This window comes from Rhineura floridana, chromosome 11, assembly GCF_030035675.1.
Source record: "Rhineura floridana isolate rRhiFlo1 chromosome 11, rRhiFlo1.hap2, whole genome shotgun sequence".
In the NCBI taxonomy this organism is placed as follows: Eukaryota; Metazoa; Chordata; class Lepidosauria; order Squamata; family Rhineuridae; genus Rhineura; species Rhineura floridana.
In genome coordinates, this window is record NC_084490.1 from 14,902,171 (window position 1) to 14,927,011 (window position 24,841).

The window sequence follows — 24,841 nt, forward strand, 5'->3', positions numbered from 1 at the left end:
GACAACAGAAATATAGATTGAATACTGTTCAAAAAGCAAGGGACTTCTTGAGAAAAGCTTCAAAAGATATGGATGAAGATAAACTCAAAGATATGGATATAATTCCTGGGGAACAAAGTCAACAAAGATATGCAGAGGAAGGGAAGGAAGATGATGGATTAAAAGGAGCATCAGGCACATTTTAAAATACACGCTTAAAGATGGATTACAAATATCTAACTTGGAATATAAATGGAGCCAACACGGCGCAGAAGAGAAAGAAAGTGTTTCATTATTTGAAAAAATTAAAATTGGATATAATTTGTTTACAAGAAACTCATATTAAGAAGAAAGATTCCAAATATTTGATTTGTAAAAATTTGGGTGAAGAATTTATTTCGGCTGGACCAAAAAAAAAAAATGGAGTTGTTCTCTACATTAACCCACAATTGCTTCCTAAATTGGTATTACTGGATGATAGTGGTAGATTTGTGGGGGTTGAAATTACTCTACAGGGTACAAACATTTTGATAGTGGGTATCTATGCCCCCAATGAAGATAAAACAAGGTTTTACACAGGACTTATGGAAAAATTGTCAGAGTTTTCATATGACCATTGGTGTGTCATGGGTGATTGGAATGGGGTAACTTCACCAAAAATTGATAGGCTGTCTGAAAAAAATATCAAAGAGACACAGGGTAAATTACCGAAGATTTGCTTTGAACTGATGGAACATTTAGAATTGGTGGATACCTGGAGATATATAAATGATAATGCAAAGGAATTTACTTATTTTTCAGAAAGACACAAAACATTCTCGAGGATTGATATGATTTGGATGTCTAAAATTTTAGCGAAGGATACTTTTAAAATGGATATATTACCAAAAACTTTTTCGGATCATAACCCTGTGATATTAACTTTAAAAAAGAAAAATCTTGGATTTAGATGGAGACTAAATGAATCTTTATTATAGAATGACAAAGTAGTACAAGAATGTAAGAAGAAATTAAAAGAGTTTTTTGAACATAATTTACATAAAGGAACAAGTGAAAATATCGTTTGGGATACAAGTAAGGCATTTATGAGGGGATATTTTATTAAATGTAACTCTGAATTAAAAAAAAGAAACAACAGAAAATGCAATTAATTTTGGAAGAAATAAAACAAACAGAGGAAGAATTGAAAAAGAACCCAACTAAAGTTTCTATTGTAAATCAAATTAAAATGCTACAGAAGCAAGTATCAATGCTGACAGTTAGAGAAATTGAAAGGAAACTAAATTTTGCTAAACAAAGGACTTTTGAATTTGCAAATAAACCTGGGAAATGGTTAGCATATAAATTAAGAAAAGAACGTCAAAAAATATTATTTTAAAGATACAAGAAGGAGATGAGACGTTGACAGATAATGTAAAAATCAAAAAGATTTTTCATCAATATTATTCAACATTGTACAAATGTCAGGAAATTCCATCTGAAAAAATAGAAGAGTATATATCTAAACAGAATTTGCCTAAAATTACAGACTTTCAGAGACAAGCTATTAATGGCCCTATTACGTCAAGAGAGATATTTGAAGCTATAAACAAAATTAAATTAGGAAAGGCACCAGGACCAGATGGGTTATCTGCAATGTATTATAAATGTTTGGAGGAAGAACTCTTACTACCTTTACAGTCTACAATGAATCTTATTCTGCAAGAGGGAAAGATACCGGATAGTTGGAAAAATGCTAATATAACATTAATACCTAAAGAGGAGCAAGATTTAACTAAAACAAAAAATTATCGACCAATATCTCTATTGAATAATGACTATAAAATTTTTACAATGATCTTGGCAGAAAGATTGAAAATAATATTGCAACAATTTATTCAGGAAGATCAATCAGGGTTTTTACCTAAAAGACAATTACGTGACAACATCAGGAATGTCTTGAATGTCGTGGAATATTTAGAACAACGAAATGATAAACAAGCAGCTTTGATTTTTTTAGATGCTGAAAAAGCATTTGATAATTTGAATTGGAAATTTATGTTTCAGGTTTTGGAGCAAATGGATTTTGGAGACAATTTTATAAAATGGATTAGATCGATTTATACATCTCAGAAGGCTCAGATAATTGTTAACGGAGATTTAACGGATTCATGTGAAATACAAAAGGGTACAAGACAGGGATGTCCTTTATCTCCCCTTTTATTTATTCTGGTCTTAGAAGTGCTGCTTAGAGATATAAGGCAAGATAAAAGAATTTCGGGATTAAAGATAAAAAAAGAAGAATATAAATTGAGACCATTTGCTGATGATTTGATAATTGTACTAGAAAACCCTTTGGAAGGAATTAATGTATTGATGGACAAATTAAAAGAATTTGGACCGTTAGCAGGATTTAAGATCAACAATCAAAAAACAAAGATGTTGGTGAAAAATTTAACTTTAAGGGAACAGAAAGAGTTAATGGACAAGACAGATTTTACAATAGAGAAAAAGTTGAAATATTTAGGTATCATTATGACAAATAAAAACTCAAAGTTGTTTCATAATAATTATGAAAAATTATGGACAGAGATTAAGAAAGACTTGCTAAGATGGGATAAACTACAACTGTCATTAATGGGTAGAATATCTGTGATAAAAATGAATGTATTACCGAGAATGATGTTTTTGTTTCAAACAATACCTGTAATATCCTCTGATTTACCTTTTAAACAATGGCAAAAAGATATTTCTAAATTTGTATGGCAAGGAAAAAAACCAAGAGTTAAATTTAAACTACTACAAGATGCCAAAGAAAGAGGAGGACTGGGATTACCAAATCTGAGACTTTATTTTGCTGCCTGCTGTCTAGTCTGGATAAAGGAATGGATCTCATTGAGGAATAAAAGACTATTGGATTTGGAGGGCCATAATTTGAAGTGGGGATGGCATGGATATCTATGGTATGACAAAGTAAAAATAAATGTAGACTTTAACAATCATTTTATAAGACGTCCTCTGTTGAAAATATGGAATAGATATAAACCAAGGTTTTATTCGAAAATACCATTATGTGTCTCAAGTCAAGAAGCGTTTTATAGAAGAGAAATGGCTGGAAAAGAGAAATGGTTAACTTATCAAGAACTATTAGAAAATGTACATGGAGAATATATAATGAAAGAGAGAGAACAACTGACAAAGGAAGGATATAGTTTTCAATGGTTTGCCTATTTACAATTGTTAGAAAGATATAAAATGGACAAGAAAATGTATGGGTTTGAAATAAGTAAATCTGATTTTGAAATAGGATTGTGTACAAATGATGAAAATATAATTGCGAAAATGTATAAACTCTTACTGAAAATGGATATGGAGGAAGAACAAGTAAAAGAGTGTATGGTAAAGTGGGCAAAAAATTTTGGTTATAACATACAAATGGATCAATGGGAAAATATGTGGAAAAAAGGCTTGAAATTTACACTATGCTATAATCTTAAAGAAAATTTTTATAAAATGATGTACCGTTGGTACATGACTCCAGAAAAGTTGTCAAAAATGTATAGTAATGTTTCTAATGTTTGTTGGAAATGTAAACAACAAGAAGGATCATTTTATCATATGTGGTGGTTGTGTAAAAAGGCAAAATCATTTTGGGCACAGATAGGTAGGAAGATGCAAAAAATTCTAAAGATAAATATTCAGTCAAAACCAGAATTTTTTTTATTGGGTTTTATGGATAAACAAATAGAAAAGAAATATGGAAGAATAATATTATATATGATTACGGCAGCAAGATTATTATATGCACAAAAGTGGAAAATGGAATCAACACCAACAAGGGAAGAATGGCTATTGAAATTAATGGACTTAGTAGAAATGGATAAATTGACATGTTTACTTAGAGAAAAATCGACAGATACATTTCTTAAGGAATGGAAGCCTCTCTTAGACTTTTTGTTGAAAGATCAAAATAAAATGATGATACTGGGATTTGACGATTAATTAAGACAGCCTATGGAGAAAAGGGATTCTGTATGTATATATTAAGGGACAGGTTTGATGTATATTATATACTTATAGCTGATCTGCGACAAATCGGAAGTCAATTATTTTATTTTTACTTTTTGTTGTTGTATTGTTATGTTTTTTTTATTTTGTTTTGTTTGTTTTTGGAAAAATTTGAATAAAAATTATTAAAAAAAAAATGTTTCCAGAGCATGCAATTAAATTAGGATTAATTGGAGTGGTAAACACCCAAGGGAACTTTTGGATGGAGGGAATTTCTCCAACTATCTTCTGTTGCTGACAGGTTTGCTAGGATCTTTGGCCTTGTGTTCTTGTTACCTGGGGTGTACTTCCTGCTAAATGCTGATCAGCATGGTTGGGGTGTGCAAAACATGTTCACTAAACCCCACTGCCTCCCTATATGGAAATATAGAATGATTTGACTTCCATCACACACTTTAAGGTTATGGTGCTCTGCTGGGGTGGTTTTGCCCAAAATGGTAGGCAGGAGGTCTCCCTTATAACAAATTACTGTTTCAAGAATCTCTATTCTGGGTGTGTGAGAAATAGTCAAATGTTTGAAAGAAGTCAGGTTCTTGATGCTGCTCTCACTTATTCAATATTGGGAACCCCTGCCGCTGCAGGATGGAAATTGGTACTTGAAATATGCCCTGTATGAAAGTGTGTGTGAGCACACACACTCACTAACACATTTAATTCTTTCATTGCTTCCTACTTCTCCACTCCAAATAATTCTTTCGCATAGTTCATAGCGCATGAAGCCATGTTCAAGTTCTTACAGGAGTGGAAAAACTGCTTAGAGCAAGAAATTTGGAGACAAATGTTAACATGGGCACAAAAAGGATGGAACACATTTTTCTCCACCAATTCTCAGATCAAATTTATGTGGCTTTGTGTTTTTTTATCTACCACATTCCTAGCCCTTTAGTAATACTTTCCAGATTACTGTATTGGAGAGTGCAATATTTGTTGGAAGTAGGGATGGGCAAGGATCCCACTAAACTTGAAGCTGACATTTGATCCCCAATAGTTCATAGGGTCACTATCTCTGGCAGACCAGTCTTGAATGCTGCAAGAACCTGCAGCTGTTCCCAAAACTGGCTTTTTAAAAATGCATTGAATATAAGGTTAAGTGAAACTGATGAGCCTGTCTTTCAGGCTGTCTTTGCTTTGGTGTTTGCTAACAGCCTGTGAAACTGACTTGATCTTTGCTTTCTCCCACCAGAGGGGAGAATCACATATGGAGGCTAGCGGGGAGAAATGGGAGAGAGAGAGAGAGAGAATGGCAAACAAAAGAGAAGCTGGGGAAACATTGGGACTCAATCTCATTGCACTTTTAAGTTCTGATTCCTCAGAATTCTCTCCTCCCTTCTCTCTCCCTCACTTATTCCCTCTCTTTGTGTGTGTGTGTCAAAGGAGGTAGAGAGAGAGACTGACATCCAGAACCAGTGTTTTCAACAGTGCAATCCTACACATGCCTAATCAGAAGTAAGCCCATCTGAGTTCAGTCGGACTAAGTTCCATGCAAATGTGCATTGTTGCAGCTAGGTTAGACTCTCTCTTCCTTTCCCAAAGTTTCTTTTTTTGGGGGGAGAGGGTTTTTGGGTTCTCTCTGTGTGTTATTTTGCAGGGTGGGAGTGATGCTGCTTAGGCAAAGACAAAAAAGGTTTTGCTGAGGACATAGCCTCTCTCTCTCTCCCCCCCCCCCGTATAAGACCTCTCTCGAAGGAAGTGGTGATTGGGTGAGTGGACAGGCTGCTGCTTTCCTTCCTTTTGTTAGACACCATGATAAAACATTGTTATCATTTGGGAGAAACAAAATGAACTGGGAGCAGCACTAGATAGTGATAAACAAGTGATTATAGAAAGGAACTGTCTGTCAGTTTGATGGAATGCAGTTGAAATGAGAACAAGCAGTACATCCCCTACCTAGTTGGAAGATCAAATGTACAATGAGCTCAATCTCCTATCCAGCCGCACCTTTGTAGGAAGGTGTTTTTTTTAAAAAAAAAATGAGGAACAATCAGATATCGTTGTTAGGTTTTAGAAAGCCATTGTCATTGTTCTTAGTTCAGTTATGGCTCCTTTGACCCTGCACTGAGTGATAAAACACAGTTCTGTCTGTCGGATGATCCCAAATGAACGTTCTCAGTATGCTGGGATTGTTCAGCTGCTTCAGCGTTTTGGATGGACCTGGATTGGCCTTATTCTTTCAGATGACAACAGTGGAGAAATGTTGCTGAGGACTTTCCTTCCTTGCCTGCTCCAGAACAATATTTGTACTGATTTTAAGGAAATAATCCCAATACTGGAGTACTGAAGAATGACAGTGCAAATCCATATGATGTTGAACAGTATCTGTTATATTCTTTCTTCAGCCAAAATCAATGTGATCCTTGTTCATGGGAATTCAGGGTCTATGGAGGTCTTACTAATGGTTCTGTCAAGATCTGAGAAGGTTGAAATGAAACCATTAGAGAGAGTTTGGATTATAACAGCTCAGTGGGATTTTACATCTGTAAACCATAGCGATATATTCACACCAAAATCTTTCAATGGTACCTTGTCTTTTGCACTGCATACTAATAATGTGCCAAAATATGAAGAGTTCCTTGAGACTTTAAATCCTAATCAACTGATGCTTTACTTCATCCGCTATTTCTGGGTCAGTGTTTTTGGGTGCTGATTCCCAACATATAACATTTATGTACCAGATACAGGAAAATGCACTGGGGAAGAGAAGTTGAGGAGCCTCCCTGGAACTGTTTTTAAAATGGGAATGTCGGGTCAGAGCTACAGCATCTACAATGTTGTTTATGCTGTAGCACATGCTCTCCATGCCATGTTCTCATCAAGATCTAAGCAAAAGGTATTAGGATATGGATCCACATGGAAACATTCGAATATTTACCCATGGCAGGTAGGCTTCTCATGTACACCTCTATTGTGACATAGGGGCCCGCCTTCTTTCAACTGACTCGATTCAGGATCTTTATTTTAGTAGAGCAATCTAATGGGAGCCAGGTTAAAAATATTTATTTTAAAAAATATTTAAAAGATATTTATGCTACTTTCAAAGGATTTTTTGAAATCAAAACATCTGGAGACATCAGGTTAGGAGTGGCTTATACTCTTTGTGAGTTAAACATATCCAGCATCAACTACACATTCTGGACTTCAAGAAACTTGAAATCTCTCTCTCTTCCCCCATTTCTCTAGGCCTGGCCAATCCAAAGCTTTATCAAGCCATTGATTGGCTAAGCATCTGCTCAGAATGGAAACTCTTTTTGGGGAATAGCATGGAAGAGCCTAAATTAAATTTAGATCAACTTTTCAGATCAACTTCCGACCATCTCATTAGGTCACATGTGCCAAGCTTCATGTTTCTAGTGCAACAGAAACTATAAGCTATAGAATTTAGAGGCTTATAATGACAGAACCTTGTTTCTGGTATTTACTTTACTTACAGAAGCACTCCTATCCTTCTGTAATACCCAACACGCCCTGATTCCCAGCACTGAGAATTTAATTAACAGGCACTGGATATGAAGAAGCGAAGTAAGTTTTTTCTAAACTTTGCTGCAAGTTGAGGCTCTTAGAAAATGTAATGATATTCCTTGTAATTATCATAATCACTGTTCTCATGTAATTGTTGTGGGATCCCATGGCTATCAGAAAGACAGAAAAAACTAAAATGAGTGAGTGAAATAGTCATCTTCACCTATAAAGGCAAGTTTCAAAACATTTTTTTACATACATTTTTTTTTTGAATAGCTCTTTCTGAAATCAGTGAAACTACAAGTTTTGCTGAACCTCTGTGTGGTTTCCAGGGTGATGTTGAAGCTGTTCCTGTTCAATGTATCTGCCACAATGAATGTATCCAGCTGGGCACGAGATTTGCTGGTAGCCAGATGGACATCATTGCTGCTTCTCCTTTTGCTGCTGCAGCTGCCTCAGATTGTCAGCAGGAATGTGAACACTGGATTTGGTATACAGCCAAAGGTTCAAAATGACTTTGGCATTCCACAGAACATTGCCATTGGTGAATTTCTCTCCCTTCTAACCCATGATTTTAATGAGATCCCATATGATACATCTCCAGATCCGAAAATGAGTGTCTAGTAAGTAAATGGCTTTTTTAAAAATATGACAAAAGTCAATATACTCTTGAATTAAAATTCCTTTTGAATAGCTTAGTTTGAATATGCCTTATTATCCATTATTCAATATTCATTATTCTCTATATATACTGTATATTATTGTGCCTGGTAGAACAATGTGAAGAAGTAGGAGTCACAAGAGAACCAACCAATATTCTCATAGTAAGATGACTGCTATTCTCCATTGATTAAAGTGATTCTTATTGTGTTTGGATACATGAAAACCTTCATAAGATTCTTTCTCCAGATAGTGCTGAGACATATGTTTCCCAGTTTTTTCTTGATACTGAGCAGCATAACAGACAATTTGAAGCCCACCCTTCTTCCTGGATGAGATGAAGCCCTGACAAACTTATTTCTCTTGAAAATAAACATAGTTTTTGTTTGGTATTAAAAAATGAAATAGGCACAGTTTCATAGTCCTATTTCTTAGCTGAGGTATAAATGCAAGCAGCAGAATGAAAATAAACCAGCCCACCCTTCCCTCAGACACAAATAACAACAGAGACAATCTTCTTAGGTAAAAAGGGATAAAGAATGTTTACTCAAGACCTTTCATATGTTCAGGAAACATAGGCTCTAGCTTAGATAAAAAAGTAGAAGTCTTAGTCCATGGTAATGGTCATCTTGGAAGAGAAGCATGTGGATGCTTTTCTCTCCTCAAGTTAATGGAGAATATGCAAGAATCTACAATACAACCAGACAAAGGAGGAGGAAGCCAGGTAACCAACCCCACCCATTAGGAAATTACATCATGGTATACAGGTACATAGGGATATTCCCCAAATATCCCTTAGAGGGTACATCTCCCTTTTTACAAGGGAACATGCAAGTTTGCTTATTGTAACAGTTTTATGTCCATCTGGCTAGTACCAAAGTCTGAGCCTTCCAAACATAAATTAAAACAACCTAGCCCCTGTATCACAGGGCTTTCCATAGATAAATTCCTACCAATCTTCTTGAAATTTAGGTTTAGTATTCATTATGTCCCATTTCAAAAAGTTCAGCCAGGAAGGAGAGACCCAGATGACAGAAAATGCCTTAATGTAAACAATAACAACAACAACACATATTGAGGATATGGCTAGAACATATTCTGCTTGCCATGTTGGTTGAAATATTTTCATTGTAGAGAAAATCATAGCCCAGTCACTGGTTTTCTATCTCACTTAGCATGAGGCATGAAGAAAGAGCTTAAAATGGATAAAACTGGTGAGAGAAAGTGGAGGAAAGAATTCACCCACTTATTTATTTATTTATTTATTTATTTATTTTATTTATATACCGCCCTAAGCCAAAAAGGCTCTCTGGGTGGTGTACATAAGAGATAAAACAAGCACAATATATAAATACAATAAGTATAACAAAATCAAAGATCAAAACAAACAATAACAAAGAACCAACAACGTCAAAATACAACAATAATGAAAATACTAATAAAATACACTATAAAATACAATTTAAAATACACTTTCAAATGCCTGGGAGTATAAAAACATTTTCACCTGGTGCCGAAAGGATAGCAGCATCGGCGCCAGGCGTACCTCATCAGCGAGACTATTCCACAGTTCGGGGGCCACTACCGAAAAGGCCCTAGTTCTAGTCACAACCCTCCGGGCTTCTCGATGGGATGGCACCCGGAGGAGGGCCTTAGATGTTGAGCGCAGTGTACGGGTAGGTTCATATTGGGAGAGGTGTTCCACCAGGTATTGCGGTCCCATGCCGTGTAGGGCTTTATAGGTCAAAACCAGCACTTTGAATTTAGCCCGGAAACAAATAGGAAGCCAGTGCAGACGAGCCAGAACAGGTGTTATATGAGCAGACCTTCTGGTCCGCGTCAGTAATCTGGCCGCTGCATTCTGGACTAGCTGTAGTTTCCGAACTATCTTCAAGGGCAGCCCAACGTAGAGCGCATTGCAGTAGTCCAGCCTAGAAGTTACCAGAGTGTGAACAACTGTGGCGAGGTCGTCACTGTCCAGATAGGGACGTAGCTGGGCTACCAGTCGAAGATGGTAGAAAGCATTCCGTGCCACCGAGGCCACCTGGGTCTCGAGAGACAAGGAAGGATCGAAAAGAACTCCCAAGCTACAAACCTGTTCCTTCAAGGGGAGTGTAACCCAATCAAGAACAGGATGAACATCCTCCATCTGGGCAGTGAAGGCACTCACCAACAGCGTCTCGGTCTTGTCTTCAGTTTGTTAGCCCCCATCCAGTCCATTATCACGGCCAGGCAACAGTTTAGCACGTTAACAGCCTCACCTGAAGAGGATGAAAAGGAGAAATAGAGTTGCGTGTCATCAGCATACTGATGACAACGCACCCCAAAACTCCTGATGACCGCACCCAGCGGCTGCATGTACATGTTAAAAAGCATGGGGGACAGTACCGATCCCTGCGGGACTCCACAATGGAGAGTCCAGGGTGTCGAGCAATGCTCCCCAAGCACTACCTTCTGGTGACGACCCACCAAGTAGGAGCGGAGCCACTGCCAAGCAGTACCCCCAACTCCCAACTCCGTGAGTCTTCCCAGAAGGATACCATGGTCGATGGTATCAAAAGCAGCTGAGAGGTCAAGGAGAATCAACAGAGTCACACTCCCCCTGTCCCTCTCCCGACAGAGGTCATCATACAGGGCGACCAAGGCTGTTTCAGTGCCAAAACCGGGCCTAAAACCGGATTGAAATGGATCAAGATAATCCGTGTCATCCAAGAGCCCCTGGAGCTGGCCGGCAACCACCCGCTCCAGGATCTTGCCCAGGAATGGAACATTCGCCACAGGTCTATAGTTGTTCAAGTTGTATGGGTCCAAGGAGGGTTTCTTCAGGAGCGGTCTCACTACCGACGCTTTTAGGCAGTCAGGGACCACTCCCTCTCTTAAAGAGGCATTTATTACCTCCTTGGCCCAGCCGGCGGTTCCGGTCCTGCCAGCTTTCACCAGCCAAGAGGGGCAAGGATCCAGTAAAGACGTTGTCGCCCGCACCAGTCCAAGGATCCTGTCAACATCCTCAAGCTGCACAGACTGAAACTCATCCAATAAATGAGGACAAGACCGTGATCTGGATACTTCATTAGGTCCAACTGCTATAATATTGGAGTCTAAGTCCCGGCGAATGCATGCGATCTTATCTTGGAAGTGCTCGGCGAACTCATCACAGCGGGCTACAGATGAATCTATAATATCCCGAGGGCCAGAAATTTATAAATTAAATAGGCAGACACATAGAGACATAGTAACACATCAAAGAAGATTGCATCAGTTTCAGATGCAGTTAAAAAAGAACAGTCTTCAAAATACACATAGCTTTTTGAAAGAGCTTTCAAAAGTGAAAGATGACAAAGGAGCATAATGAAGTGTCAACATTTTAAAAGTTAAGAGTTATAAAGATATTCTCTACTACATAATTTGTGTCTGGTATTATGAGTAGCTTCTAATGGCTAATAAGTCCATTGTTTTTCCATTGATATGCAACTGTCCTAAACCTACATTGAAATATCATTGCAGCCTTCTGCCAAATTACTACCACCAAGTGCTTGTTCTTACATTTGCAATGAATGAGATCAACAAGAACACCCACCTCTTACCCAATAGCACTCTGTCTTCCACCTTCGCTTTCAATGTTCAAAATGAAATAGGAAAATGTTTTGCCACTATGCGTGTTCTTTTCCAAAGGAAGATGAATTCCCTTAACTACATCTGTGACAAGACATTCAAGCTAATGGCCATCATTGGTGGGCTCACACCTCATAACTCCAAGCAGATGCCCCACATCTTAAATATCTACAAGATGGCACAGGTGTGTATGCATATATACATATAACTTGTCTCCCAGTAATCTTCTAACACTTTCCTTGCTTGCGGGCTTCCCCCAGGCACCTGGTTGGCACTGTGAGAACAGGATGCTGGACTACATGGGCCTCTGGCCTGATCCAGCAGGCTCTTCTTATGTTCTTATGTTCCCCAAAGGATTTGAGCAATTGGATTTTTAATTTTCACGAGGTACAAGATAGGCTTTACATAGTAACATCTCCTTTTTCGAGATGGTTCCCTTCCTTTAAACCAAATCATGTAATCGCTTCCTATTTTACCATTCTTACTAACCCGAAGATACGGAAAGTTTACACTGAAATCAGATTTCAAACTATGAAAACAGCTCTCTTGGAGGGCAGATACAATGGGGTGCCGAGAACTGAACGCTATTGCATTTGTGGAAACAAGGAGATTGAGGATCTTGGCCATTATATTCTAAAATGTTCTTTATATAATGTTCCCAGACAAAAATTCTTATCTCCCTTTATTAATCCTCGAGCTGACCTTCCTCCTGATATCATAATAGCCAACTTGTTGGCAGATAATTATAGTACAGTTACCATGGCGGTAGCCAACTTTGCTCTCGCGGCTAAACATATTAGAGCTCTTCATGGTAAGACCCATCAGCAATGAACCTTACACTGTTCTACAGTTTAGGCTTGTTAATATAATTGTATATTATATTATATTGTCTATTTTTATTATTTTATTCTATTTTCTGGAAATTTGTTGTGCTATGGCCTATGGCTAAATGCAAATAAATTGTTGTTGTTGTTGTTGTTGTAGTGAATCATGTCTTCTCATTATGTGTCCAAAGTATGATCATCTCAGTTTCACCTGCTGTTTTATGGAAATGTGGCTTTTTGAGTGATATACCACCATGTCACATTAATTCCATTCACACAATTGGATGTGGTGTGACATAACATCAAGTGTAATTGGACATGTCACCACTCCCTCACCAGTTTATTCCTGTTCCCCCATGATGCAGGGTGTGTGTGCATCAGAAACCTCTCCTGAAAGGGGAGCTTTGCATGGAATCCCCTCCTAAAATGATGGGGAAAATGTACCTTATGCAGATTCAAGAAGGGGTGTGTAACAAAATCCCCTGCTCAAAAGGAGGATTTCCCCCCATCACTTTAACAGAGGACACCATGCAGGTTTGCATGGAACCCCCTGCTAAAATGATGGAGGAAACCCCATTTTACCAGCCATATTGAAAGCACACCTTCCCACCCTCACCTTCAAGCATCCAAAAACCAGAGGTTCAGACAGTGATATGAGCTGATGGGTGGGTGGTGAGGTGTGGGGAAAATGCAAAAGCAAACGGTTCAGAAAAGAGGAACCAAAAATGATCAAGCGAGTGGAGCAACTCCCCTATAAGGAAAGGTTGTAGCATTTGGGGCTTTTCAGTTTAGATAAAAGGTGAATAAGAGGCAACATGATAGAATTGTGTAAAATTATGCATGGCATGGAAAAAGTGGATAGAGAAAAGATTTTCTCCATTTCACATAACACTAGAATTCGTGGACATCCAGTGAAGCTGAACTTTCAGGACAGAAAAACAGTGTATGGTTAAACTATGGAATTCACACCTACATGGTGCATAGTTAAAATATGGACTTACACAAGAGGCAGTGATAGCCATCAGTCTGGATGGCTTTAAATAGGATTAGACAAATGCATGGAGGATAAGGTTATTAATGGATACATGCCATGATGGCTATGCTGTCCCTCCATAGGTGGAGAGAATATGATTCCAAATACCAGTTGCTGGAAACCACAGGAGGCGAGAGTGCTGCTGTGGTCAGATACTGTTTGCAGGTTTCCCATAGGGATCTGGTTGGCCATTGTGAGAACAGGATGCTGGACTAGATGGGCCCTTGGCCTGATCCAGCAGGCTCTTGGGCTGGAGGTTGCCCACTCCTGGTTTACAGTGAGTGCAGTATTGATTTGAGGATTAAATATACAATGAACTCAACCTTCAATCCTTCCAGACTTTTGAAGGAAGTAATTATAAGGGGGGGGGACAATCAAAGATTGGTGTTAGGTCTAAAACAGATCATTATCATTGTTCTTAGCTCAGTTATGGCTCCTTTGACCTTGCACTGAGTGATAAAAAACAGTTCCCTTCTGTCTATCGGATGATCCCAAATGAAAGGCTTCAATATGCTGGAATTGTCCAGCTGCTTCAGCATTTTGGATGGACCTGGATTGGTCTTATAGTTTCAGATGATGACAATGGAGAAATGTTATTGAGGACTCTCATTTCTTGGCTGCTGCAGAGCAATATTTGTATTGCTTTTAAGGAAATTATTCCAACACTGAAGAAGACCTGGGATGAAGCATTGCACATGAATAAGAAATTGGAAAGAATAAGTTCAGTTCTCACATCAATAAAAGCCAACATGATTCTTGTTCATGGGAATTCACGGTCAATGGAAGGCTTACGAATGGTTCTGTCAATACATGAAAATGTTGAAATGAATCCAGCAGAGAGGGTTTGGGTCATAACAGCTCACTGGGATTTTGCATCTGTATTTCATAATACTGTGTTCACACCAAAATCCTTCAATGGCACTTTGTCTTTCATACTCCACACTAATGATGTGGCAGAATACAAAGAGTTCCTTGAGACTTTAAATCCAAATCAATCTCCGCTTTACTTCATTCATAATTTCTGGTCCAGTGCATTTATGTGCTCTTTCCCCAAATATTATCTTCATATGCCAGGAACAGGAAATTGTACTGGGGAAGAGAAGTTGAGGAGCCTCCCTACAACTGTGTTTGAAATGGGGATGTCTGGTCAGAGTTATAGTATCTACAATGCTGTTTATGCTGTTGCACATGCTCTCCATGCCATGCTGTCATCAAGATCTAAGCATAGGGCAATGGGAGATATAACCACACGGAAATATCTTGATGTTCACCCGTGGCAGGTAAGATTATCCTATCTGTCATTATTGTAATGTATGCACCTAAATGTTTCTCACTGTCTGGATTTATGGGACTTTTAAAAGTGGAGTACAGCAGGTTTTTGAAATTGGTTTAAAATAATAATATTTAGCATGTTTTTAATCACCCCAGTGGCTTAAAATTGGCTGTTTCTTAAAGAAATTTGAAATGTTCTACACCAGTAATCCCCAATCTGGTGTTTTCCACATGCTTTTGGCTAAAGTTCTTATCAGTGGTATCAAAAACTGTTGAAAGATTGAGTAAGACTAATAGGGTCCTATCTTGATAAATGTCGTGAAATGAGGCCTGAACCCAGATTGGTTGCACTCAAATAATCAGTGTCTTCCTGAACACCAGTCATTTTGGGCTGAAGGGCTGTAGCAAAAAACAACTCTTTAGATTTTTATTTCCATCTTTCCTTGTCTCTTTGATCTATTACCTGGTTCAGTTACCTGAATCCACATGCATATCAACCCAAGGAAGGTTTTCACATTTAGAATACAGTCTTTTGTTCTGGAGTGCAGGAGAAGGGAGAAGACCAACGAAAGGCGCATTTCTTGTGAATCAGAAACTATCATTCACAGATAGTATGGTAGAAGTAATCTTTTTCTTTTCTGGATACGGGAGAAGCTTAAGGTGCCTGGTAATGACATGCCAGGGGCAGGTGGAGAGCATCTCGTTCAGAAAACATGGGAGAAAATTATGAAAGGGGGCAATAAAGCATAAATCTCCTGAAAACAGTTGATGTTTAAAAGCTGATGCCCAGATTTTCTCCCACAGGCTTACTCAAATACAGCTAGGTTAGACACATGGAATGCTATCAGTATGAAACTGTCAGAATGGCCTCTCTCATGTGAATGAACAAGACAGAGGGTTCCTACATTCTTCCTGTTGCCCACTGGCTATTCAGAGTCATTATATGTCAGACATCATGCTTGCCTAAGCTTGCACAGTCTCTGACAGCAGTTCATCTGAACAAGCAGGCTAAGGTTGGAGTTCCCGCCCAATACATCCTTAGGTCTTAGCAGACATCACAAAATAAATGGGAGTTCAACAGCACATTGTCTTCATAATATTTCTTAAAATATTTATTCTTTATGCATTCATTTCTTAGTTATACAAGTTATACATATACAGTAGCTGGTCTCAACCAGTACATCAGAATCATATAAGTCAGGATCAAAGTCCTGATGGGTTACAAATACATAAGTGCATACATAATGCTTACAGTGGCCTTAGCCAATATGTCTCTCATTTGTTATAGTTCAGGATTACATATCAGGCTTTACTTTGTTTTCAGCCAAGTCTCCAGGGAGACTAGACCCTGACTGGGCACAACCCTCTCCTTATATTGGAGTTCATCAAGGCTATGATATTGCTGAATAGTGGTATGTCCTGAGTTGCATCATTTACAATCCATCACTGATGGTAGATACTGATAAGATAATCTCAAGTAGCTGATAAAATAGTCAGTTATAGTCAGGTGTAGTCCATACCATATAAGGAGCTCATAGAAGCTGTTATCACCTTTATGTATACAAGCAAAAGTAAGTTGGCTGACTGCCCAGAAGTAGATGGAGAGAGAATGAAAAAGTTTCACAAGTTTAAACGTTCTGTGGCTTTCCTGCATATCATATGAGGGGGCCTGCATACCTGGATGCGTAATATTCTATATATTAGGATTGATAAATGCATTATAAAGACTCTTAGATGGAAAATTTACATACATTAGACATGGGGCCAGCCCATAAGAAGTAGTTGCTAGAATGGTGAAACAAAGAAATGAAAAGCCCCCCCCCAACACTGGCATTGCTGGAGTTTACCTTGATGGTGGGGGTGGGCAGGGCTAATGGATCCAATCCAGCATTTCTGCCACTGTTTTCATGCAGTCCAAACCTCTCTCTGTAACAAGCATGTTAACCCAAAAGTCATTGCCATCAGAATGGACTTCTTAGCACCATGGATTTGGGGATATACAGCCTTTCCTTTGACTTATATAGGGGAAGGCTTGGATAAAATAAGTTTTTAATCTCCAGCCTACAGTTCTGTGATTGGTGTACCCTGGGAAAATAATTCATTAAGATTAAAAGCTAGACCTATCCCACAAAATGAAAGAGAAATATATCCCCTTCTCCATCTGTTCCCCACTTGAGCTCTGGACATTTCCTCAGTTAGCTTGGTTTTGTTTCTTAGGGGAAAATGAAGGTCATACCTTGTGTGTGTTTTTTGGACAGCCAACCCTACAGAGTTACCTGACTGGGGCACCTTCCCCAGTTTAACCCGATTCACCTCATCATTTGGGATACACATAGAGCCAATGCACACCCATTCTATATCCTGTGTCTGAGGGAGCATGTTTCTGGATACCATTTGCTGGGAATCAGAAGAGGGGAGAGTTGCTGTTGCACTCAGGTTTTGCTTGTGGGCTTCTGATAGGCATCTGGTTGGCCACTGTGAGAACAGAATTCTGGACTAGATGGACTTTTGGCATAATACATCAGTGCCTTTTTCTTATGATCTCATGACAGACGTTTAGACACTGCAACATCATTCTAGATTTATATTAACTTTGATCTTAATATGAATTTTGAAGGGGAAAAACTGCTGTTTAATACCTATGTTTCAAATTTCTGAAGTTAGGAGTCCAATTAAAAATTCTAGTTTGTCACTGGAAATCATAACTATGTTGAATTTTGTCTTCCTAACATATCTGCAAGATGGTAAATATTTCATTCAAAATTACATCTATCATACATGAGTAAGAAACACCAATTGGAGTATTCTATTAGACTGGCAAAAATGGGTTGCATGTCAACAGGACAATATAGCAAATTCCAGGAAAATCACAGCCCTTTTCTAGCACTGGCCTCTGTTCATGTTCTTTCTTTCTTCCATCTAGCTTCACTTCTTTCTGAAACACATCTACTTCAACAATAGTGCAGGTGAAGAGATATTTTTTGATAAAAATGGAGAGCTAGCAACTGGATATGATATCGTCAACACAATCATGTTCCCCAATAAGTCCATCTGTAGAGTCCGTGTTGGAAGGATGGGCCAATGGGCTCCTGAAGAAAAGCAGTTCACCATCAATGAAAGTGCTATTGTATGGAATCAAAAGTTTAAACAGGTGGGGATGAATATAATTTCCAGAACTGTAAGTTCCTGGATGTTTAGACATTTCATATTTTCTATGAAAAGATCAAGAAAATGACATCCAGTCATTGTATGTTTCCTTATTTGTTTATACTTGTTTGTGGCATTTCTTTGTTTTCTTTGAAGTTACTGTTTATCCACTTACTGATGATTACTTCAAGCCCCATAGCTCCACTTGGGAGCTCTCATTGGAACCAATCTAGGTAGGGCTTGTATTTGGTGCCAAATCTGAAAGGCTTTGCATAAAAGCCCAATTTACTAAGGAACAAATGGGAGTCCTTTTTAAGGCTCTTGATTGTTCCTTTGCAGAAAATCTTTATTAGACACATCTGATGTCATTCATGGACATATAAGTGGGAGGTGTGGACATTGCTTGTGGAAAAGGGTATAGCAGGCTGAAGGAGGAGCATAATTAAGCTCCTGGCCAAAGGTTCCCTTCCAACATTCTGCTGCTTACATCGTTTCTTTCTGGGTGTTAATAGATTCTACCCCAATCCACATGCGTTGAGAGTTGCAACCCTGGACATAGCAAGATTGTGCGTGAGGGGCAACAGATTTGTTGTTATGATTGTCCTCAATGCTCCGAAGGAATGATTTCAAACCTGACAGGTACATAGAGATTGCACAGTTACATGGGAATGGTAGTCCAGATGTTTGTAAACTAAATTTTCTGAAAGGATTGTTTTACACATGCATATTCATCACTTACTGCCCACAGCATTGCACTGAGACTTTGATGTGTAGATGTTAGAAAGAGCTTTCATAGTACTTTCAATATAATTATTTTCATGGAATCTGTTCACACATTTATATTAAACTGCAAGGTGTAGAGAATTTTCCCCTAATATAATTTCTAACACGTTTCATTTGTGAATTGCTTCTCTTAAAGCATGTCAAAGCAACTGGAAGAAAAAAACATATATAAAAACAATGTAAAATCCATTACGCATGGAGAAAAATGTTCACTTAAAAGGCCTGTCTTCAGTAGGTACTACAATGCCAGTATTACTTATAACTGAATGGAGTCTCAAAGGTGTTACCATGCAAAAGGCCTGATTCCTACATCATATGGAATGGATCCTATGATGAGATTTTTTTCCAGAAAGTATGATTGATATGAAATCTTTAAGCTATGCTGGTCCCAAGCTATATAGGTCTTTGTCGTCCAGCTCCAGTACCTTGCCACTAGCCCAGTAACTAATTGACAGCCAGTGAAATTCAACAAGCCTTTTAAGTTGAGACCTTATCCCAGTCTGCTTCTATGTTGGAATTGGTTTTTAATATGCTTTTAAACTTTAAAAAAAGCAATATGTTTTTAACCTTTTTTAAAAAAGATGTCTTGTAAGCTTTTTTAAAGAAATGTTTTCAAAGATGTTTTGTTTTAAGGTATTTTAAAGTCTGTTTTTATGATGTTTTAAAATGTCTTTAGTGCTTTTGTTTGCCACCCTGGACTCCTACTGGATATAAATCAAATAATAAATAAATAAAATAAACAGTGGAGTAATATGTGACGCCCTTCCCTGGCTCTCCCTGTCAGGTTCCTACCTGCGCGTGGCTACTGCCTGTCACTAGGCACCACCAGGGACTCCACCAGTCCACCAGTCTGGACTGTCCTTTTATATTGTTTCTCTTCCCGCTCTAGCACAGATCTCAACAGATCCCCCTGCTAGGCAACCACCAGTCACGTCCTAATACTAGTATTCCCAGAGACTCTGAATACTGGTATTGTTATTCTCTTCACCGCTGCCACCATTTGTTACAGTTTCCCTTCAGCCTTGGTCATTACCTTACCCTCCCTTCTGGTCTGTGAAACCCCAGCCAAGGATCAGGCCTTTGGTAAACCAAATTAAGTATTTATTACAGATAACAAAGCTAACAAGATTAACAAGATTTCTTCTTAAGGCACATAAGCATATGGTTTTACTCAATACTAATCCGAACTCCACCTCCCTCCTGGCAAACAACTCTCTAAACCCCACCAAGCAACCCACTCAGTTCTCTTCTCCCCCCCTGATTCCACTCTCACTCTTCCTTTTATACGTTCAGCCATTTTAAACACTCAGCCAATCATCTAGCATTCTACTGCCCATTCACTCCCCCTCCTCTTTCACTACTTACCATATATCTTCTAAACAACCAACACTTACCATCTATACATTAATATAGGAACATCACATAATACAATGGTGATATTTTGCTCCAATAAACAGTCAAGACACTACATTTTGTACTAGCTGTACTTTTTGGACCAAGCTCTGGGGCAGCCCTACCTAGCGTGCATTACATTATTCTGATCTGGAGGTTACCAGCGCATAGACAACAGCAGTCAGATTATCCCAGTCCAGAAACTGTTGTAATTGTCTTGTCAACCAAAGCTGGTAAAAAAGGGACTCTCTGTCATTGAGGTCCCCTGAACCTTTAGTGAAAGAGAGGTACCAGGAGCAACCCCATACTGTGAATATAAAACAGGCATTTTTCCATCCCTCTGTCCTTTCCTCCCTCCTTTCCCTCAATTAAATCTGTTTCATCAAATCACATAGTCCTAAACAGTGCCCCTGGCAAACAATTTTTTAACTGTTACTGCTGTCAAAGCACTGATGGCAGAGCAACAAAAGCAAGGGAAGTTTCCATACCTGCAACAGGATGGCTTGTGAGGATGGGCATCCTCCTTTGGGTGTGGACCTCCCTTGTAATGGATAAAAACAGAGCAACCTGTGGCTCATGAGATAGGAGGATTTGCACCCTGAGATTACTTTCATTAAGAAAAGAACGGTTGATTTTTCTGGACCTCTCAGCAGTCTTTGATAAACAATCAGCCATGGTATCCTTCTGGATATGCTGTTCTGGTTGGTTGTGAGAGACAGTGCTTGGTATTTTTTCCTCCCCTGCTTGGATGACCATTTACTGCTGGACCCCTTGACAGTCTTGTTTTGGGGCTCCAACAGGTTCTGTTCTCTCTGCAATGTTGTTGTGCATCTTAATGAAATGGCTGAGAGTGGTCATTCAGAGATTTGGTGTGAAGTATTGCCAGCATGAGAATGATACCCAGATTTAGCTATTTTTCATCAGAAGTAGGTGAGGCTGCATGAGCCCTGAACCAGTTCTTGGGCATGGCATTGGAGACGTTCCTGGAGACGCCTGATCTGGCTACGGTGATACATGCCTTAGTTACATCCCGTTTAGATTAGTGCTCTATGTGGGGCTGCCTTTGAAGACTGTTCGGAAACTTCAATTAGTACAACTAGCGACAGCTAGGATACTAACTGGGGCTGGCTACAGGGATCATACAACTCCCTTGTTGCAAAAGCTCCACTGGCTGCCAGTTTGTTTCCGGGCACAATTCAAAATGCTGGTTTTGACCTATAAAGCCCTACACGGCTTAGGGCCAGGCTAGTTGTCAGACCGTATCTCCCTATATGAGCTTACCCGGGCCCTGAGATCTTCGGGAGAGGCCCTCCTCCCAGTCCCACCACCATCACAAGTGCGATTGGTGGGGATGCGAGATAGGGCCTTTTCAGCAGCTGCCCATAGGGTTTGGAACTCCCTTCCGAGGGAGGCAAGAATGGCCCCCGCTTTACTGGCCTTTCGTCGACAGGTGAAGACTTATTTATTCCAGCAGGCTTTTGGAGTAGAAGTTGTTTAAGACAGGACTTCTAGAGGTATCCCGTATTGTTTTACTGTTTGATTACATTATTTTTAAATCGGTTTTAGGTATTTTTAGGTGATGTTTAATTGTTTTAATGCTGTAATGAGTTTAATTCTATTTTAAATGTAGATTTTTATATGTCCAAATTATATGTACCCATTTTTAGTTGTAAGCTGCCCTGAGTTCCAGTTTTAGAAAAAGGGCAGGGTATAAATAATAATAATAATAATAATAATAATAATAATAAATAATGATGATGATGATGATAACAACAACAACAACAACAACAACAATAATAGGACTGGATTAAGGCAAACAAATTGAGAATGAATCCAGACGTGATGGAGATACTGTGGATTGATCGTTCATCTACCCAAGGCTGTGATGCACAGCCAATTCTAGGTGGGGTTGCATTCCCCTAAAATGATCTTTTGCAGTTGGGAAGTGCTTATTAACAAAACATTGTCATTAGAGTCTCAAGTGAGCTGTGTGCTTCAAAATGCTTTTTACTAGATTTGGCTGATAAGCCAGCTGAGTTCATTCCTACTTGAAAATGGCTTGGCTATAATTACCCAAACTCTGGTAACCTTGCAGCACTGCACGTGCATTTAAAATTATACAGAAACTGCAGAAATGCAGCTGTAAATCACATCAAGATGCCTCAAAGGAAGCAATTCATAACTAAAATGAATAATGATGACAGGGGTGCAAGCTTATTATATTGGACAGGAGATTTGACCAATTTAAACCTGTGCTTTGTTCACTTACAAGCCCAATTCAAAGTGTATGTGTGGGGGAACTCATGGGCATGAGGCCAGCCTATGTGGAAGACCACCTCTTCCCATATGTACCTCTGTGATACTTAAGATCTTGTTCAGTGACCCTGCTCTGCTGAATGAATGGAGGTGGGCATCCACCAGAGAGAGGGCCTATGCAGTAGTAGCCCCCGGGTTATGTATTAGCCTTCTATTAGCCTTCCCAGGCAGGCTCCCCTGGTGCCATCACTGTGGCCTTTTTGGTATTGGTTGAACACCTTTCCATTCACTTTTAAATCTTGTAATAATTATATCAGTTCTTAATCTTAAAGGATTCTCTTTTCAACTTCTTATTTTTATGAATATATTAAAGGAGTTTTCAAGACCAACGTGTTGATGCTCCTAGATATGAAAAACAAATTAACCAAATTATCCCATGTCATTGTCATCTCTTTATCTTACCACAAAGTTCCACATTATGATTATCATAACAATTCTTCCCAAGTGAAAGAAGGAGATGGAATTCTTCTTCCCCAAGAAAGTTATGCTTTCAGCTGTATTTCATTCCAAGGAATGGTTGATGCCATATATGCTAAGAGGGTAAATGTATTTTTTTAATTATTGAGATTATAATTTTTAGATGCAGTCAACTGCAACAAGTGCCCTGAAGATCAGCATCCAAATAAGAACCAGAATCACTGCATCCCCAAACTTATTGTCTATCTATCATATGGCGATCCCTTAGGAATGATTTTGGTTTCATTTGCTCTTTTGCTTTCTCTGATCACCCTGGTGGTAATGTGGATCTTCATTCAACATCAGAATACTCCTATTGTCAAGGCCAACAACTGGAACATCACATGCACCCTCCTCACTTCCCTCTTGCTTTGTTTTCTTTGCTCCTTCTTATTCACTGGACGGCCTGGAAAGGTGACCTGCCTTCTCCGTCAAGCAGTGTTTGGCATCATCTTCTCCCTTGCTGTTTCTTGTGTGTTGGCTAAAACTATCACTGTGGTTCTGGCCTTCATGGCCACCAAGCCAGGAAACAGGATAAGGAAATGGGTAGGGAAGACATTGACAGTGTCAGTCATCATCCTCTGTACTCTTATTCAAACTGGCATCTGTGTAGTATGGCTGGCAACATCGCCACCCTTCCCAGAGTTTGACATGCACTCCCAGACTGACCAGATTGTTATGCAATGCAATGAGGGATCAGCCCTGATGTTTTATACTGTCCTGGGGTACATGGGGCTTCTGGCCATTATCAGCTTCATTGTGGCCTTTTTTGCCAGGAAGCTGCCTGATACTTTTAATGAAGCAAAACTGATCACCTTCAGCATGTTGATGTTTTGCAGTGTTTGGTTATCCTTTGTCCCAACCTACCTGAGCACCAAAGGGAAATACATGGTGGCTGTGGAGATCTTCTCCATCTTGGCCTCTAGTGCTGGATTGCTGGGTTGCATCTTCCTCCCTAAATTCTACATTATTATACTGAGGCCTGAGCTAAACACCAGGGATCAGCTCATAAGGAAAAAAAATTTGGCATTTAAGTGACTTCCTCCTTGTAAATTATTTCCTCTTTTATTCCCACTGTTGCCTAGTCTATTTCAAGGATTTAAATGAGGTCTTGGGAACTTTCAGTCTGCAGGCCAAACTTGGCTCACCTGACATCCAAATTGTCCCACCAGGCCATTTTCCCCAAACCACTCCTACTCACCCCACACCTGGTGTCAATGTGACATCAGACCTGGTGGGAATACTTTCACAGTTTCAAAGGAACAATTGGGAGCTCAAAATGAGCTGTTTATACTCTTGTCTGGGAAACATCACTTAATATGCTTCATGTCTGTTAGCCAAAAGCTTAGTGTCTGTTAGCCAAAGCCATCACTGTGCCTTGTGTCTTTTTCAAGGTTCACCAACACCAGAAGAAAGGATGATCAAATGACTGTGACAGAAGCTGATAGCATTGCTTATCACACAATATTTTTTTTTATTTCAAACTGGCACCTATGTTGCGTGGCTGTCAACCTGTCCTCACCACTCCTTGTATTTAATATGCACTCAAGAGATGAGTCAGGTCATAGTGAAATGAAGTTTGGGTCAGAAATTATGTTTTACAGTGTCCTGAGCTTCATGGGGCATGTGACCAACTTCAGCCTCACTAGCTTTTTCTGTGTTAGAAAGATGCCAGATTTAATGGAACTGTGTCAATTCCTACAACTTGTTGATATTCAGCAGCATTTGGGTGTTATTTGTCCAAGCTCCTTGAGCATCTTGCGTAAATGCATGGTGATGTCTGAGATATTCTGCATCGGGCAGAGCAATCCAACTCAGGGGTGCTGGCAGAGGAGGAGCCAGCAGAAAGCTCTGCAGCATCCCT

At 39.2% G+C, this 24,841-nt stretch overlaps 1 protein-coding gene across 1 annotated transcript in view; it reads left to right on the forward strand.

The window, feature by feature from the left end:
• LOC133367467 (vomeronasal type-2 receptor 26-like) overlaps positions 1 to 24,015 on the forward strand; it is a 34,456-nt gene extending 10,441 nt beyond the window's left edge. The window contains exons 2-7 of the mRNA XM_061591570.1: positions 7,815 to 7,972; positions 11,815 to 11,938; positions 14,034 to 14,891; positions 17,807 to 18,034; positions 18,543 to 18,669; positions 23,102 to 24,015. Of these exons, the coding sequence (XP_061447554.1) occupies positions 7,815 to 7,972; positions 11,815 to 11,938; positions 14,034 to 14,891; positions 17,807 to 18,034; positions 18,543 to 18,669; positions 23,102 to 24,015 (2,409 nt within the window). The remainder of the gene's footprint in view (positions 1 to 7,814; positions 7,973 to 11,814; positions 11,939 to 14,033; positions 14,892 to 17,806; positions 18,035 to 18,542; positions 18,670 to 23,101) is intronic.
• Positions 24,016 to 24,841: the final 826 nt, after the last annotated feature.